At 36.5% G+C, this 15,354-nt stretch overlaps 1 protein-coding gene across 7 annotated transcripts in view; it reads right to left on the bottom strand.

Annotated features, from left to right (window-relative positions):
- Window positions 1–15,354, bottom strand: part of slc1a3b (solute carrier family 1 member 3b) — a 30,945-nt gene that overhangs the window by 12,709 nt on the left and 2,882 nt on the right. For all 7 annotated transcript variants that reach the window (XR_012385924.1, XR_012385923.1, XR_012385922.1 and 4 more), the window contains 3 exon segments: window positions 10,490–10,694; window positions 10,368–10,410; window positions 1,307–1,578 (listed from right to left, as the gene is read on the bottom strand). Coding sequence is in view for 3 of the 7 variants with exons in the window: in XM_005169166.6 (XP_005169223.1) it covers window positions 1,307–1,578; window positions 10,368–10,410; window positions 10,490–10,694 (520 nt within the window). In the remaining 4 variants the exon portion in view is untranslated.

Here is a 15,354-nt window from a genome sequence, read left to right on the forward strand (position 1 = left end):
AATTATAATATGTATTTAACTTTTCTTATTATAATCAGTGTTAGATCAACTGTGCTGCTTAATGTTTGTTAAAACTGATACATTTGTTGATGAATAGTAAGTTAGCTATTTAATATTTACTTGCTTGTTTAACAAAAGCATCAACTATATAATATAATATAATATAATATAATTTAATATAATATAATATAATATAATATAATATAATATAATTAATATAATATAATATAATATAATATAATATAATATAATATAATATAATATAATATAATATAATTAATATAATATAATATAATATAATATAATATAATTAATATAATATAATATAATATAATATAATATAATATAATTAATATAATATAATATAATATAATTAATATAATATAATATAATATAATATAATATAATATAATATAATATAATATAATATAATATAATATAATATAATATAATATAATATAGACGACGCAGTGGCGCAGTAGGCAGTGCTGTTGCCTCACAGCAAGAAGGTCACTGGTTCAATCCTTGGCTGGGTCAGTTGGCATTTCTGTGTAGACTTTGCATGTTCTCCCCGTGTTCACGTAGGTTTCCTCTGGGTAGTAAGGTTTCCCCCACAAGTCCAGAGACATGCTGTACAGGTTAATTGGGTATGTTAAAATTGACCATAGTGTATGTGTGTGAATGAGTGTGTTTGAATGTTTCCCAGTGATGGGTGGCAGTGGGAAGGGCATCCACTGCGTTAAACATGTGCTGGATAAGCTGGCGGTTCAATCCGCTGTGGCAACCCCAGATTAATAAAGGGACTAAGCTAAAAAGAAACTGAATAAATGAATGACTATTATTATATTATATTATATTATATTATATTATATTATATTATATTATATTATATTATATTATATTATATTATATTATATTATATTATATTATATTATATTACATTATATTTAAATGTTGGGGTTTGTAATAATAATAATAATAATAAACTATTATTATGTAATAATAAACCAATAATAGTTCAATAATTTTTGATTTTAGATTAGATTAAAGACAAACTGTAAGATAAAATTTATTTTAAGAAATTGCATCTTAGAATGAACTAAATCAAATGCTATTGTTTGGGAAGCATGTTCAGATGTTATGTGCACTAGTGTGATTTATTGTAAGCTCATTATTAAAAATTAAAAATGAAGAGGAAAAAAAACTAATAAAGATCTGCCGTAGGCTACATTAACACAGTTTCTAAACTAGTTTACTTTTCCCCCACAGTTTGCTCCTGTTTGTGTGTCTGGAATGAGTCACTCACCACATAATAATAGCAACAAGTCGCATGATGGCCTCATTGAGGGAGTCGAAGAAATCTCGGAGAGCCTGTCCCTGTTCCTTCATGTTCCCGATTATCAGGCCGAAACACATTGAAAACACCACCAGGCCGAGAGCGTTGACGCCGTTGGTGGTGCCCGACAGAGGAATCACCTCCTCCTGAGCGATCTCCTGCGTGGCGTTCGTCAAGTTGAAGATCGAATCGTTCACAATCATCTTCACGTGGATGATCCTTTTGCCATACTGAGTCTTAAACTACAGGAGGAGGAAGAAAAATGAGCAAGAAGATTAATCTTTGGTTTAGAGATGCCAACAATTAATCAACAATTAATCAATTGTCAATAATACTTTAAAAATCGATGCACCAAATTACAACAATACACCAAACTTTGGTGTATAAAGGTGAATAATGTGAGATGGAAACACACTTGCCGAAATAAACTCTGATGAATCGAACATCAAACCCATGCGACCAATCAGCTGTCTCTATTGTGCGAGCCTTGTTTACTGTTGGTTACTAGGTTACCAATTCTATAGTCAGCCACTCTAACAACTTCACCAATGCTCCAAATCTCCATAGAGTCCATTGTGTCTGACATTGCATCGCTGAGTGATGCAATCTCAGCTTGCATCATAAAGGCTGCATCCAGATACTACAGAATAACTCTCGCACCCGAAGCGGGAATCATACCCCATATATTTATTTTTTAACTAATTTCACTAAACAGCATCTTGTTAGCTCTATTCTGATCCTGGCTGGACTCAAGAAAAAATAGACGACCATCAGACTCTGACTGCAGCCCCAAAAAAGGTCAAAAACAAACACGCTGTTTATAACAGCGAGAACCGACCATATGTCTGTGTTTTCAATCCCGGCGCAATCAGCTGGCCCTTTAACACACAGACACACGCACATAGACGCCCACAAACACAGACACCCACACCTTAACAGAAAAACGACCACAAGAGGTCTCTTTACCTCTGCCATTAAATGTAATTAAACGAAAAATCTTAAGAGATTCATTTGCTGCTCTTTAATCAGAATGTTTCAATTATACAGTGCTGAAAAGGTTAATGAGATTTGATAACCGGATTCAATTTTCTTATAACAGCTATTTATTTTAAAAGGCTAAACTGTCTGCTAAATTATTTGCAGCTTTTTCTAATGTATACTATTTATTCGATCCTTTGTAAATAATTATAATAATATTAATTCATCCATTCAGTTTCCTTCGGCATAGTCCCTTTATTCATTTATTAATGTATGTGTGACAGGCATGGGATACAAAGATAAATGACCATGGGAGTGTTTTAAGGTTGCCAGTCAGCAGATCGCTCAAATATTTGCTCATGAATCCTTGGTTAGATGCTTCAGTGTTCTGTGCATGCTCGGTGAAGAGTGTGAAGTGATTATCATTGTAGCCAATCACATATATTTCTGTTGTGTTTGTAAAGACAATGGAAAATCAGCAATATTTAAGAAGCTGCTCAACAGCGCTCAAATGTTACGAATGTTACAGGAAATTTATGCTTTTAAAATTTCACTACTTTTAGGTATCAGTCAATACTTTAGACAACAATAAAGGAGGTTGCACACTGGATGCTCTCCGCATACAGTTCTAAACATAGATTTCTATCAGTGTATGCACACCAGCGCAGAAAGTCAGCAGCTGTCTGCGGCGCCAGCTACGTCTCAGGACCCTGCTCATATTTCTGCATAGAAATCTGAATAGTTTCATATTAAATATCATTTGAATGTGCGCACCTGGGGCCTCATGTACAAAGACTTGCGTTGAATTAATACTAAAACATTGCGTACGGACAAAGCTGTAAATGTGCGTACGCAGTAAAAAATTCAGATGTATGAAACACTGCATACGCATAATCCCACGTATATCCTCTTTGTACATCCGAATTAACATGAACTGAGTGCACGTGCAGGAGCACAAAACCCCTCCCTGCCTCCTCCCCTGTGTAAATATAATAATGACTCTACTTTGGCTAAACCAAACAAAAAAGCAATGGCAAAAGCAAACAAGAAGAGAAACTTCACAGAATGTGGATTGGAGGTGCTTCTATTGGTGGTTGACCGGAGAAAAGTGATGCAGTTAACGCAGTGGGGTCTGAACATCGCACTGTGAGTGAACTGAAAAAGAAATGGTGCAGGTGTGAAAGTGTGAACCAAACAGGCGGGTGAACAGGGGGGTGCTGAACTAACACCCTTTGAGGAGAGAGTTGCCTTAATTGTGGGTGACACTTCACTGTCTGGAGTCGTATCCGTGTGTGTAAGAGACACAGATGTATTAGGCCCCGTTTACACTAGTGCGTTTTAGTTTTAAAACGGCGTTGTAGAATGAAAACGATCCGCGTCCACACTCGTGTTTTACCCAGCGTTTCTGAACTGCTCTCCGTCCACACCAAAACGCTGAAAACGCACATCAGGTGACCACACACACTCTCGGGCAAGCGCTCCAGCATTTCTACCCAGATGAGAGCTCTGCTTGTCGGACTGCTCATCACGCATCTACCGCTGGATCTAATCTCACTATATTTGCTAAACCTGATATTTCATTCATGTTGTTGTCTTTATCTAACGACATAGGCCAATTCCCTGACTTTGGTCATTGACATCTATTAAGTTACTTGTTCATCGGGTAACATGTTTTGGTTAAGCGCAAAGATAAGTTAATGATTAATCCAGGTACATTGACTGATGGCTTGCCTTTATTTCCTACAATGTATAAACTTATTGTATGTTATACTTTTATAATTATCGATTATTAAAACTGATACTCAGCAAAAGAGAGGGTGCGTTTCGTATTTTCACTGAAATTGAAAGGAGGCAGTTGTTATCGGCTCCGTTTTGTTATAAATATCCACACAGTGAAGATGACGCTCATATATACAGCACGGCGCCTCAACATTTCTGCTGTCTGTTAAGTTGCTAATATTAAAAAGAAAATAGGCAGTTCCTTAAATCATGTTTACATTTTATTGTTGAGAAAGTGAAACAACGTAGCCAAGGTGATGTGAATGAAGTTATAAAGTACACTGTTCCCTTTGAAGATTTACCCGTGTCCTCGGTATAGTCTGTTTTCCATATCAAACTGAGAAGGGGGAGACTGCAGCCTTGATCAAACTTGCGAAGTCTTAACTTACAAGAAGAGGTTGCGAGACTGAATTGTGTGTGGGCTACTTAATATTGAGGAAAAGCCCCAATCAGAGAGGCGAACGTTTGCAGCCCCGCCTCCGTTTTTAGATGTCTCTGTCTTTCCCCCATGAGACGGAGCAGCAGCGTTTTATAATGAAAACGGCCTCTCCAGCGTTTTCAAAAAGCTCCGTTTTCGGCGCTCGAGAACTCCGGCGTAGTGTGGACGGATGGCGTAACCGTAGCAAAACTTATGCGTTTTCAAACTAAAACGCACTAGTGTAAACGGGGCCTTAGAGGAACACTTTGTTAGGGCGGTATAGCAGCACCCCTCCGCTCTTATCGAGGCAGCACCACCGGCATTTCAGCTACCCAATCGCCCGCTCTACAACTGACCGAGTGCCTGTCACCTTGGAGCCTCATCCCAACCATGCTGTTTGTGAGGATGAATTAATCAAGGGTTGACCAAGGCCACCATGCTACAATATTTGTTAAGCGCATTTGAGCATCACATTTGCACATTTATTGAATGGAAATGTTTCTGATTCACGTATGCAAATTTGTCTACAGATGGCGTCTTTATAGCAATGTGCGCGCAGTCAATCGTTCTGATTAGATTGGGAAAACCGGCGATCGCTGCAAATTTCGCTTTAATGTTTGGCTGGTGGGCGAGGCAGTGGCGCAGAAGGTAGTGCTGACTCCTCACAGCAAGAAGGTCGCTGGGTCGCTGGTTCGAGCCTCGGCTCAGTTGGCTTTTCTATGTGGAGTTTGCATGTTCTCCCTGCCTTCGCGTGGGTTTCCTCCGGGTGCTCCGGTTTCCCCCACAGTCCAAAGACATGCGGTACAGGTGAATTGGGTAGGCTAAATTGTCCGTAGTGTATGAGTGTGTGTGTGAATGTGTGTATGGATGTTTCCCAAAGATGGGTTGCAGCTAGAAGGGCACCCGCTGCGTAAAAAACTTGCTGGATAAGTTGCGGTTCATTCCGCTGTGGCGACCCCGGATTAATAAAGGGACTACACCAACAAGAAAATGAATGAACGAATGAATGAATGTTTGGCTGGTCAACTGCATGTTATGGAAACCTTATATACCTGCTAGACATGCGGATGATCCCGTCCCATACAGCCATTGCACAGCTTAAAGATACTTTGTAGTGTGCAATTTAACACAATTGCCTCTAGAAGTAGCCAATAGAAATAAAACAAACACACACAAGAAATACACGTACGCCAGGCATGAATTGGCGTAGACCAACGCACATTTTCACGTTAATTCCATCGTTAGTAAATCCAAACATGATCTGGAAACCTGGTGTAGGCAAAGTTTTTGTGCGTACGCAGCGTTGATACATGAGGCCCCTGGTGTGCGATACTTCCAACTGTTATGCACGCCACATCTTTGAGCCAAGTCTTGCAACCGCTGTAAGACTTCCTTAACAAATAGCATGAGCCTTTAACACATCATAGATGATTATGAATTTTTGCCTTGTCACATTATTCAGATCTTAAAATGCAGATTTGAACAGAATACAGCACACAATAACAAAAACTATTTACTCTTTTGGATGCACACATCCACAAGGTAAGAGTGAGAACACCTGAGATGACAATATTGACTCATTTTATACTATTTGTTTATATTATTTAATCATTAAATAGTTGTAAATAATTATCAATCATTGATATTTACAATACTACTGATCTTTTATTTACAGTGAAACCATTTTATCTGAGAATATTATACTATTATTAATTTTTCCTTCAGATTAGTCCCTTATTTATCAGGTTACCACAGGGGAATGAACCGCCAACTATTCCAGCATATGTTTTACACAGCAGTTGCTCTTCCAGTCCAAACCCAGTCAGAGTTACTGCAGGTTTCACAGAGTTAAATTTAAGACATTTTCAAGACCATTATAAGTGAAATTTTAGACTCATTAAGGGCTAAAGGCTAAGGATTGTTTTCCAATGGCCCAGATGGAAAATATATATATTTTTGCCCTATCAAAAGAAATATTATAATTTAATATATTTAATAATACAATTATATATATATTTTTATATTTTATATTTTTTTCTTAGCAAAATATTTTTAATATTTTGTCAAAATGCTTTTTATTTTTTTTTACTTTAATTAACTAAATGATGCACAACATCCTGTCCAGGTCGATGTCCTAAGCAGTAAATACTTTACTTATTAAAACTTTACTTATTAAAATAAAATCTTTAAAACAAATGTTATTGTAAGGAAAATAATTAAACCATTATGAGTTTAAAACTGCTGTTCAAAAAAAAAGTTTAAAGTTTTATTGAGATGAGATGAATGCTGGTGATTGTATGAATTTTGGCCAGATTGGGTAGCAATACATGAACAAAGAAAAATTAGGACCTGTTTCAAAAAGATTGAAGACCTACAACACAATATTTCAGTAAAAATAATTTTAAGGCTTTTTAGGACCCTGCAGAAACCCTGTCAGTACTGGGAAACACCCATACACACACACTCATACAAAACAGGCAATTTAGTTTATGCAAGTTCAATGATAGCTTGTGTCTTAGGACTGTGGGGGAAACCGGAGCACCCAGAGGAAACCAACACCAACACGAGGAGAACATGCAAACTCCACACATGAAATGCCAAGTGGTCAAGCTGGGACTCGAACCAGCAACTTTCTCGCCGCCGGTGATCGGTCATGAGAATTTGTGAAACTGTCATCTCTAGTTTGATGTGTGGATTTGGATCACTAGAAACTGATTCAGAGAACGGCTCTTTTCAGTGTGTGTGAGATATGTGTTTTTTTTTAGTCTGCTTGACTACAGGGCGTCCCAGTGGAGTGTGTCCGGACAGACTGTGAGCCTCTGTCAGGGTCATTGTCTGGCCGTTTCTGTGCCATTATACCCGGCTGTGGCTCAATCTCAGCTGTGCCAAAGCTCTCAGCCGGCGACTGGCTCCAGCTCAAGCCAGAATCTCTAAATGCTCAACGGAAAACGTCTGTTCTTCACATGCTAAGTCCACTCGCTTGGGCCAGCAACAGCAGGAAGAAATATGAAATGTTGTCAGCATTGTCAACAGTAATTCAAGGCCTCCCAGAAAAAAACACTTTAGATCCAAAAGGGATAAATATTCATTTTTTGTGCTTTAAGATGTCATCAAATCTGATAAAGTGAGATAATAAATTGGTTTCCTGCTGAACAGAGAGAGACGCATGCTTCACCCCAGTGTATCTCTTGTATCTCCCAGTGTATATTAACAAATATTAAACGTCTGTCTACTACTTGATTTTTTTGCTATGATGCAGTACATTTTTACCTATATATTAATCTGTGGTCGCCACAGCGGAATGAACCGCCAACTTATCCAGCATATGTTTTACACAGCAGATGCCCTTCCAGCTGCAACACATCACTGGGAAACACCCACACACTCATTCACACACATACACTACGGACAATTAAGCTTACCCAATTCACCTACAGCGCATGTCTTTGGACTTGTGGGGGAAACTGGAGCAAACCCACAGAGGAAACCCACACACAAACACAAGGAGAACATGCAAATTTCACACAAAAACAGCAACTGACCCAGCCGAGGCTCGACTAGCAACCTTCTTGCTGTGAGGCAATAGAGGCAATATTAATTTTTACATAAATATTTGTTATTTACTTTTTTTGTTGAATATACTATATGTTTAATAACATTGTATTATTGCATAATATTAAATACATGCAACCTAAGTTCGTTATCAATACGCACCCCTATATACACAAAATACGTCCCAGGATCTACGTTTTTTTTGCTGTTTTTGCAAATGCACCAGAGGCCGCTGTGTACCCTTCTTCAGGTGTCAGATTTCTCTCGTGAGTGACATTCGACAGTGTTTTCAAAAGCACCGATTGACCCGATCAACCCCTTCCCTAAACCCAACCAAGGGTTTTTAAAGGCAATCCAGAAAAAGACAAGCCATCTGCAAATTTTTACCCTATTTTAGATTTTACCACATTGTCACCCTGTTATTAACCTGTTTGTTTAATTTTTTGGTTTCTGTTTTTGTTTTACCTGATTTCTGTAACCGTTCTTCACTGGACTCGAACCCCGTTGTCGCGGTTAACTCCTCTCTGTGTCTCAAGTCTGCTGATGTACACTGCGAGCCACTGAACAAAAACTAGTAATAGTGGAAAAGCCGTCCACACGGAGGTAAGCGGTCAGCTGGTAGCGTGATACGAAACAGAAGCCATCGGCTGTGTCATACCGCCCGATAGCGTTCGTTTTAAAGACGAAATGCAGCCATATCTAACTCTGGCTACTTAATTCACACTCTCCAGAAATGTATACAGGGCTACGTTTTCACAAAGATCCTGTATTGCAACCATTTTCGGCACAATTGCTTTAACATATTATTTATTGTTTGCTTGTTTTGTTTTCGGTAAATTGCTATTTAACTTCTTTAAGGTTATGAAGGCGCATTTAATAGTCACTTTTAGTTTTTTAATTATTGTTTGATTATTAACTTTTCTATATTTGTAGTATGAAATGAATTGTAAAAAGATTTTATATTTTTGTAAAGATTATTATTTCTGACAAGCAAATCCTTTATTAAACCATTGCTTTTAGAAAGTTAATAAATGCATTCATTCATTCATTTTCTTTTTGGCATAGTCCCTTTATTTATCAGAGGGCGCTACAGAAGAATGAACTGCCAACTTATCCAGCATATGTTTTGTGCAGCGGATGCCCTTTCAGCTGCAACCCAGTACTGGAAAGCACCCATACATTCTCACATGTACACTCATACACTACAGCCAGTTTAGTTTATTCAATTCACCTATAGCGCATGTCTTTGGACTGTGGGGAAACCAGAGCACCCAGAGAAAACCCACACCAACACGGGGAGAACATGCAAACTCTACACAAAAATGCCAACTGACCCAGCAGGGACTTGAACCAGAGACCTTCTTGCTGTGAGGCGACAGTGCTAACCACTAAACCACTGTGTCGCTCCTTTCAGAAAGTTATAATTCAACATTATGTAAATATGTTACAAAATATTGTAATAGTACTTTAATCATCTTTTACAGGCTTTAATATTCTTAATCCCACATTTAGAGTAATTTTTTATTTATTTAGGGTGTCAAAATAAATACAATTAATTTTAATTGCTTAAGCTTACTTATAATACTTTTGTTTTTAGTAACATCATTATAGGCAAGAGCAGATATGCCCAAAAGTAGGGACTATGTGCCAAAGTTGGCCCATTGTAACCTTTGATTTGGCCCACCATCTTATCTGAGAAGAGAGTGAGAAGGACGGAGAGGGATGGGGCAAATGCCTTTAAAAGAGCTCATCATTTCTAATTTGACACAACCTTTTTTAGTTGATTTGTTTTATTGCTCGGCTACAAATAAAGTAAACTGAAATAAAATGTTTTAATTTAATATTGCAAATAAATCTGATTTTTAATAATGTCCCTCGATGCATAAAGGACTATGCAGAAGACATCAGTAAGCTAATCAAGGCAAAAACTAGTGTAACTCCATTCTGTCATAAATGCGATTGTTTTTGTTTTCACTGTAATATGTTCATTATCAAATGTAAAAAGTGTGCTGTATTAGTTAATATAAAGCACTGTTTTCTAATTATTTTAAACATTATTAAATAAATTAGGAAATTAACCATGGCTGCTATAGTTCCCTTCGGATCACAACCCTCAATTAGGTTTGGTTTTTGACGCTTCATAAAAAAAACATTTGGGCACCCCTGAACAAGACCGATATTTTATTTTTTAAATGTGTGCAAGAGAAAGTGAGCTTTTAATAATTCTTTATGATTATCCAGAATAACATAAAACAAAATTTAACAATTTCTAAGTACCACAATAAAGTAAAAAATAATCCTCACCTGTTGAGTGCAGGCTTGAACCAGATTAGGAGGAAACATGTTTCTGAAGAAAGAGTGTATATAGTGAATAGAGCGCCGGGTTAATTTGAGTATTTTGGCAGTCTGGATGGTCGTCCCATTACCTGATGAGGTCCAGGAAGGCATCGGCCGGGCTGACCTGCTCGATCTTCTGCTGTTTGGTGAACTCATCCTTTGAGCCTTTGCCTGGGTGGATGATCAGGACCATGATGATGCCAATGAACACTGCGATGAAGGTGGTGGTCATGTAGTAAATGACCGCACGCATGCCCATCTTCCCAGAAGCTCGGCTGTCCAGCGCTGCCATGCCTAGAAAGAAACATACAGGTGAGTGGGCTTGACAAACCACCTGTAGAAATCACACTCTTTCATCAACTCTTTTAGACACTTTAACCCACACTAGCAGCAGTTTGCATCATACATTTTCTTACAATTACTCCAAATCTCGTTAAAAAAAAAAACACTGTGCATTTCTAAAGTGTGCCTCACACAGGTCAGTGGGCTTGACAAACCCCCTGTAGAAAGCACACTCTTCTATCACTCTGACATGTTAAGCGAGGATGGCAGCAGTTTTGAACATTTGAACCAGACACTTTCTTACAATCACTCAATATCTTAAAATTTTTTTGACGTGTGCCTCACGCAGATGAGTGTGTTTGACAAGCCACCTGTAGAAAACACACTTTCATCACTTGGACAATAAGCAAGACTTGCAGCAGTTTTGAACATTTGGACCACACATTTACTTCTTCGCATTGATCCAGAAGGCACAGCCTGTACTCCACCTGCAGCTACTCCACCATGGACGTCCAGGGCTCTGCACAAGACGTTTGGCCATAGGAGAAATGGTCGGGCCCAACTGAGTCTAGTTTGTCTCGAGATTTTTTAATTCTTCACTTTTGCCAATTGGTGAAGTTTTTTCTTTTCGGCGCTGTCGCCACTGGCTTGCATGGTTCGGGAACTGCGCATCGATGGATTTGCTCTTCAGTGTTTGAACCCTCAGCAGTGAAAATTAAACCACAGTGAACTGAACTAAACTGCAACACTGAAAACTGAACTGACACTATAGTTTACTATAATCGTCTATGTGAAGCTGCTTTGACACAATCTACATTGTAAAAGTGCTATAGAAATAAAGATGAATTGAATTGAATTGAATAAATTGATTATTTCATATACACTAAAACAAAAGTACTTTTGCTGCCTGTTCCAACTAACTGAATCCACTTAAATTTGTACAAATTTATTAAGTTAACTTAATCGATTTGTGTTGGGACAACATGAAGGAACTATGTGGACCGCTTTACAGTGTAGGTCACAGGTGAAGGTAACAGTAGGTTTCTTTAGCGTTAGCTGATGGCAGATTTCCAAGCAACAATCACAAGTGTTTGTTTGCAGCTTTGAACATGGCTCAACCAATCAGAATCAAGAACTACAATGTTAATAGTTTGTTTATTGATATTTTAAATGGTGATATAATCCTTATTTTTTATTTTTAAAAAAAGACTAAACTGTGTAGCTTTCACGGCAATCACTGACCAAAACTTTCACTTGCTAAAAGATTTTAAAAGTAATGCAGGCTTTTTTGCAGTCCTGATCCCCAGAGCAGAAAGAGAATTCAGCCATTGTTTGGTCCTCTTGTCCTCCTGGGGGCCCAAACTTCAGCATCTGTTCAAGTTCAAGTTCCTAGCTCTGTTCATATGTGGAGTATCTCAACCACTCTCTTTCTCTCTCCGCCTTTCTCTCCCTCTGTGTGTCTGTCTCTCTCTCCAGGCTTGGGAAACTCCTCCACCTGCCTGTTTCAGAGCTCTTTCACCCTCTCTGTGTCTCCATATAAACAGCAAACAGTCCAGTGCACACATGTCATGCTGAAGAAATTGCTCATGTTGTGCGGAAGGAGTACTAGTAATAATAAATAATAATTAAATCATTTAAACTACAATTAATTATGACTGTTGGGTATTTACTCTATAACTGGTTAATCAATAAAAATTATAGACATTTTTGCTATTATAATTATAAAATCAATTAAAGATATCTTGTTAGACATTTTATCCAGAAATTAATAAATTAATAAATTGTTGGGTAACATGTCCAACAAGTCAATTAACTTTTATTAAAAAACATAACATATTATTATAACATAATATTTTATAGCATCATTAAAGTAATTAATTAATTAATTAGTTTTTATTTAGTTATTTAAAAGTAAGTTAATAATAAACTACAATAAAAATTACCAGCAAATAAACAATATTTGCTGGTAATTTTACTTCAAATAAATGAATACAACTATTTATTAATTTATTTGATTGTTTGTTTGTTTGTTTGTTTGTTTGTTTGTTTGTTTGTTTGTTTGTTTGTTTGTTTGATAAAAGATTGTGTTGATGATTCAGTGTGAAAAATAAGCATAAAAAATGTATAGTATGAAAGTCAATGGGAACCAGAAGCATTTATCAATGTCTTTTACATTCAGCCAAAAATGTAAAGCTAAGCTATACAATTGTGTAGTAATTTTGTGATTGAGTACATGGCAGAATCTTCACGTCTGTGTGAACTGTCGCTTTAAGACTTCTCTGCGTCACTAATTACATTTACATTGATTTGCATTCTGTGGCTCTTTAATTCCAGAGCTGTTTGTTCTCTGTGTTGGCATTAATTGGCCACTAATTTCCATCCTTTCCAGGCCTCTTTTCACCGCTTTACTCTTTCACATCCTATAGAATCATTTCAAAACGTTCATCCACTCCCACAATCCCACACTCAGAGCCTTCTCAGAGCAGTCTCCCTCTAGTACTGTCCTAGGTTTATAAGTCCTCAGACACCTGATTCCTTATAGCCAGCTTAGTCAATAAAAGCTACAGTGGTTGGGATGATATTTTTATTGGCTGCTCCCATCAGTTCAGAACAAATGAGCTGCTGTACGAATGGCCAATGCTGACAATACTGGTTGACCCCGCCCCTTTTTTATCGCCTACAACCCATTAAGAGGTTAAACTTGAACTTGAGTTTGCAGTTTTTGTTTCAAATCGGATTTGTTTTTTATAGCCTTATTTAGCTATGTTTCCATTCACTTGCATGATGTGCATTTCGGGATAATAATGGATGTGCACTGAAAAAAAGTGAAACCTCTGACCTTCATTCACATTTTCATATTGGATTAAGTGAAAATTATGGTTTCTGATTATAACTTGATTAATTCAGTTAGCCTTAAAGCACAAAACGAACATCCCTAGGTAACTCTAAAATCTCAAAGTAATATTTTTACTATAAACCAGCAGTTTTCATGTCATGTGACCACATGAAAAACTGCTTACTGTTTATCTGCTTTCAGTTTTTTATGTATTTCTTATTTCAAATGTCTTTTATTATTAATTTCCACATGGAATATCAATTACAACATTCATTTTATAATTATCCTTCCATGTTGTTGCTAACACTACCCTAAATAAACACTTCCCTACCACAGCAGCCTATAAATTCCCATAGAAAAAACTAAATAAACACAATTAATGAGTAGTAAATAAGTAAATAAATAAATAAATAAAAATGAATGATAAATATATATTCATAGATTATTGCTCAGCTTAAGAATCAAGAGAGTTAACCAGCAAATAATCTAAAAAGAGCACTTCTTTTATCCATGCATCAAAAGAGGGTGGAGAAATATACATTTGGTTCCCAAACCATGTTTATTTTATATATACCGTGTAAACCTTGATCTGAACACAAGTAAATGCAAACTATTAGATTTCAGCTAATACTCCAAGCAAAGCGTGTTATTCCTTTATGAATGAATTGTTCATGCTTTTACCAAAAAATCAAAGCACATCACAAGTCTTTACACTGGCTGCCAGTTACATTCAGAATAGATTTTGAAGTATTATTACTGGTCTATAAATCACTAAATGGCCTAGGACCTCAATATATTACAGATATGCTCACTGAATACAAACCTAACAGATCACTCAGATCTTTAGGATCATATAAACTAGAAATTACAAGAGTTCAGTCAAAGCAGGGTGAATCAGCTTTCAGCCACTACGCCCCTCGCTGCTGGAATCAGCTTTCAGAAATGATCAGATGTGCTTCAACATTAGGCATGTTCAAATCAAGACGGAAAACACATCTGTTTAGCTGTGCCTTTACTGAATGAGCACTGTGCTGCGTCCGACAGATCACACTATTATATCTTTTCTTTTTCACTATTTTAAAACCTTAAAATTTTAATCTGTTTTAATCATTTTTATTCTTTGTTTTTATTTTCTTATACTTGTCTCTTTTATTAATGTTTATGTAAAGCACTTTAAATTGCCACTGTGTTATAAATGTGCTAAATAAATAAACTTGCCTTGCCTTTAAATTGGAAAAGAAAACTCAAAGGCCATCCTGTGGCCAGTGGAGTAGAGAAATGATTATCAATCTTGCTCTGGAGAAGCTGACATACACTGTAAAAGGAAAATTATTATTATTTTTTTAAATAAAAGATGGACACCCTTTCAACACTTTCTAAACCAGGTAAACCACGCAACTTTTCTTGATGTTTGAGCTTTCAAACCCTTGTCTGTGTCTTATTATATTGTTCAGATGTCCTACATTCCAGCAACAATTAATAAATCTGTTAACCAGCACACACTGGAAAGCTGTGAAATGCAAGGTGCAAAATTGTACTGAACATTGTTATTATTTATTTATTTTTTAATTATGCACTGTTACTATTTGAATTTGTCATTTATTTACATATTTATTTTCATCTTTTTAACCATCAGTCTTTTTATTTTTTATGTATTTTTTCTGTAGTTCAAACAAAACCCAATAAATATATTTTGGAATAAAATGAGGGTGGAGAGACATGTTTCCACTTTAAAAGTGTTTCCCCCACCCTACTTTTTTCTTTTTATTTATTTATTTATTTATTTATTTATTTATTTATTTATTTATTTATTTATTTATTTATTTATTTATTTAT

Source organism: Danio rerio, chromosome 10, assembly GCF_049306965.1.
Source record: "Danio rerio strain Tuebingen ecotype United States chromosome 10, GRCz12tu, whole genome shotgun sequence".
NCBI classification, from domain to species: domain Eukaryota; kingdom Metazoa; phylum Chordata; class Actinopteri; order Cypriniformes; family Danionidae; genus Danio; species Danio rerio.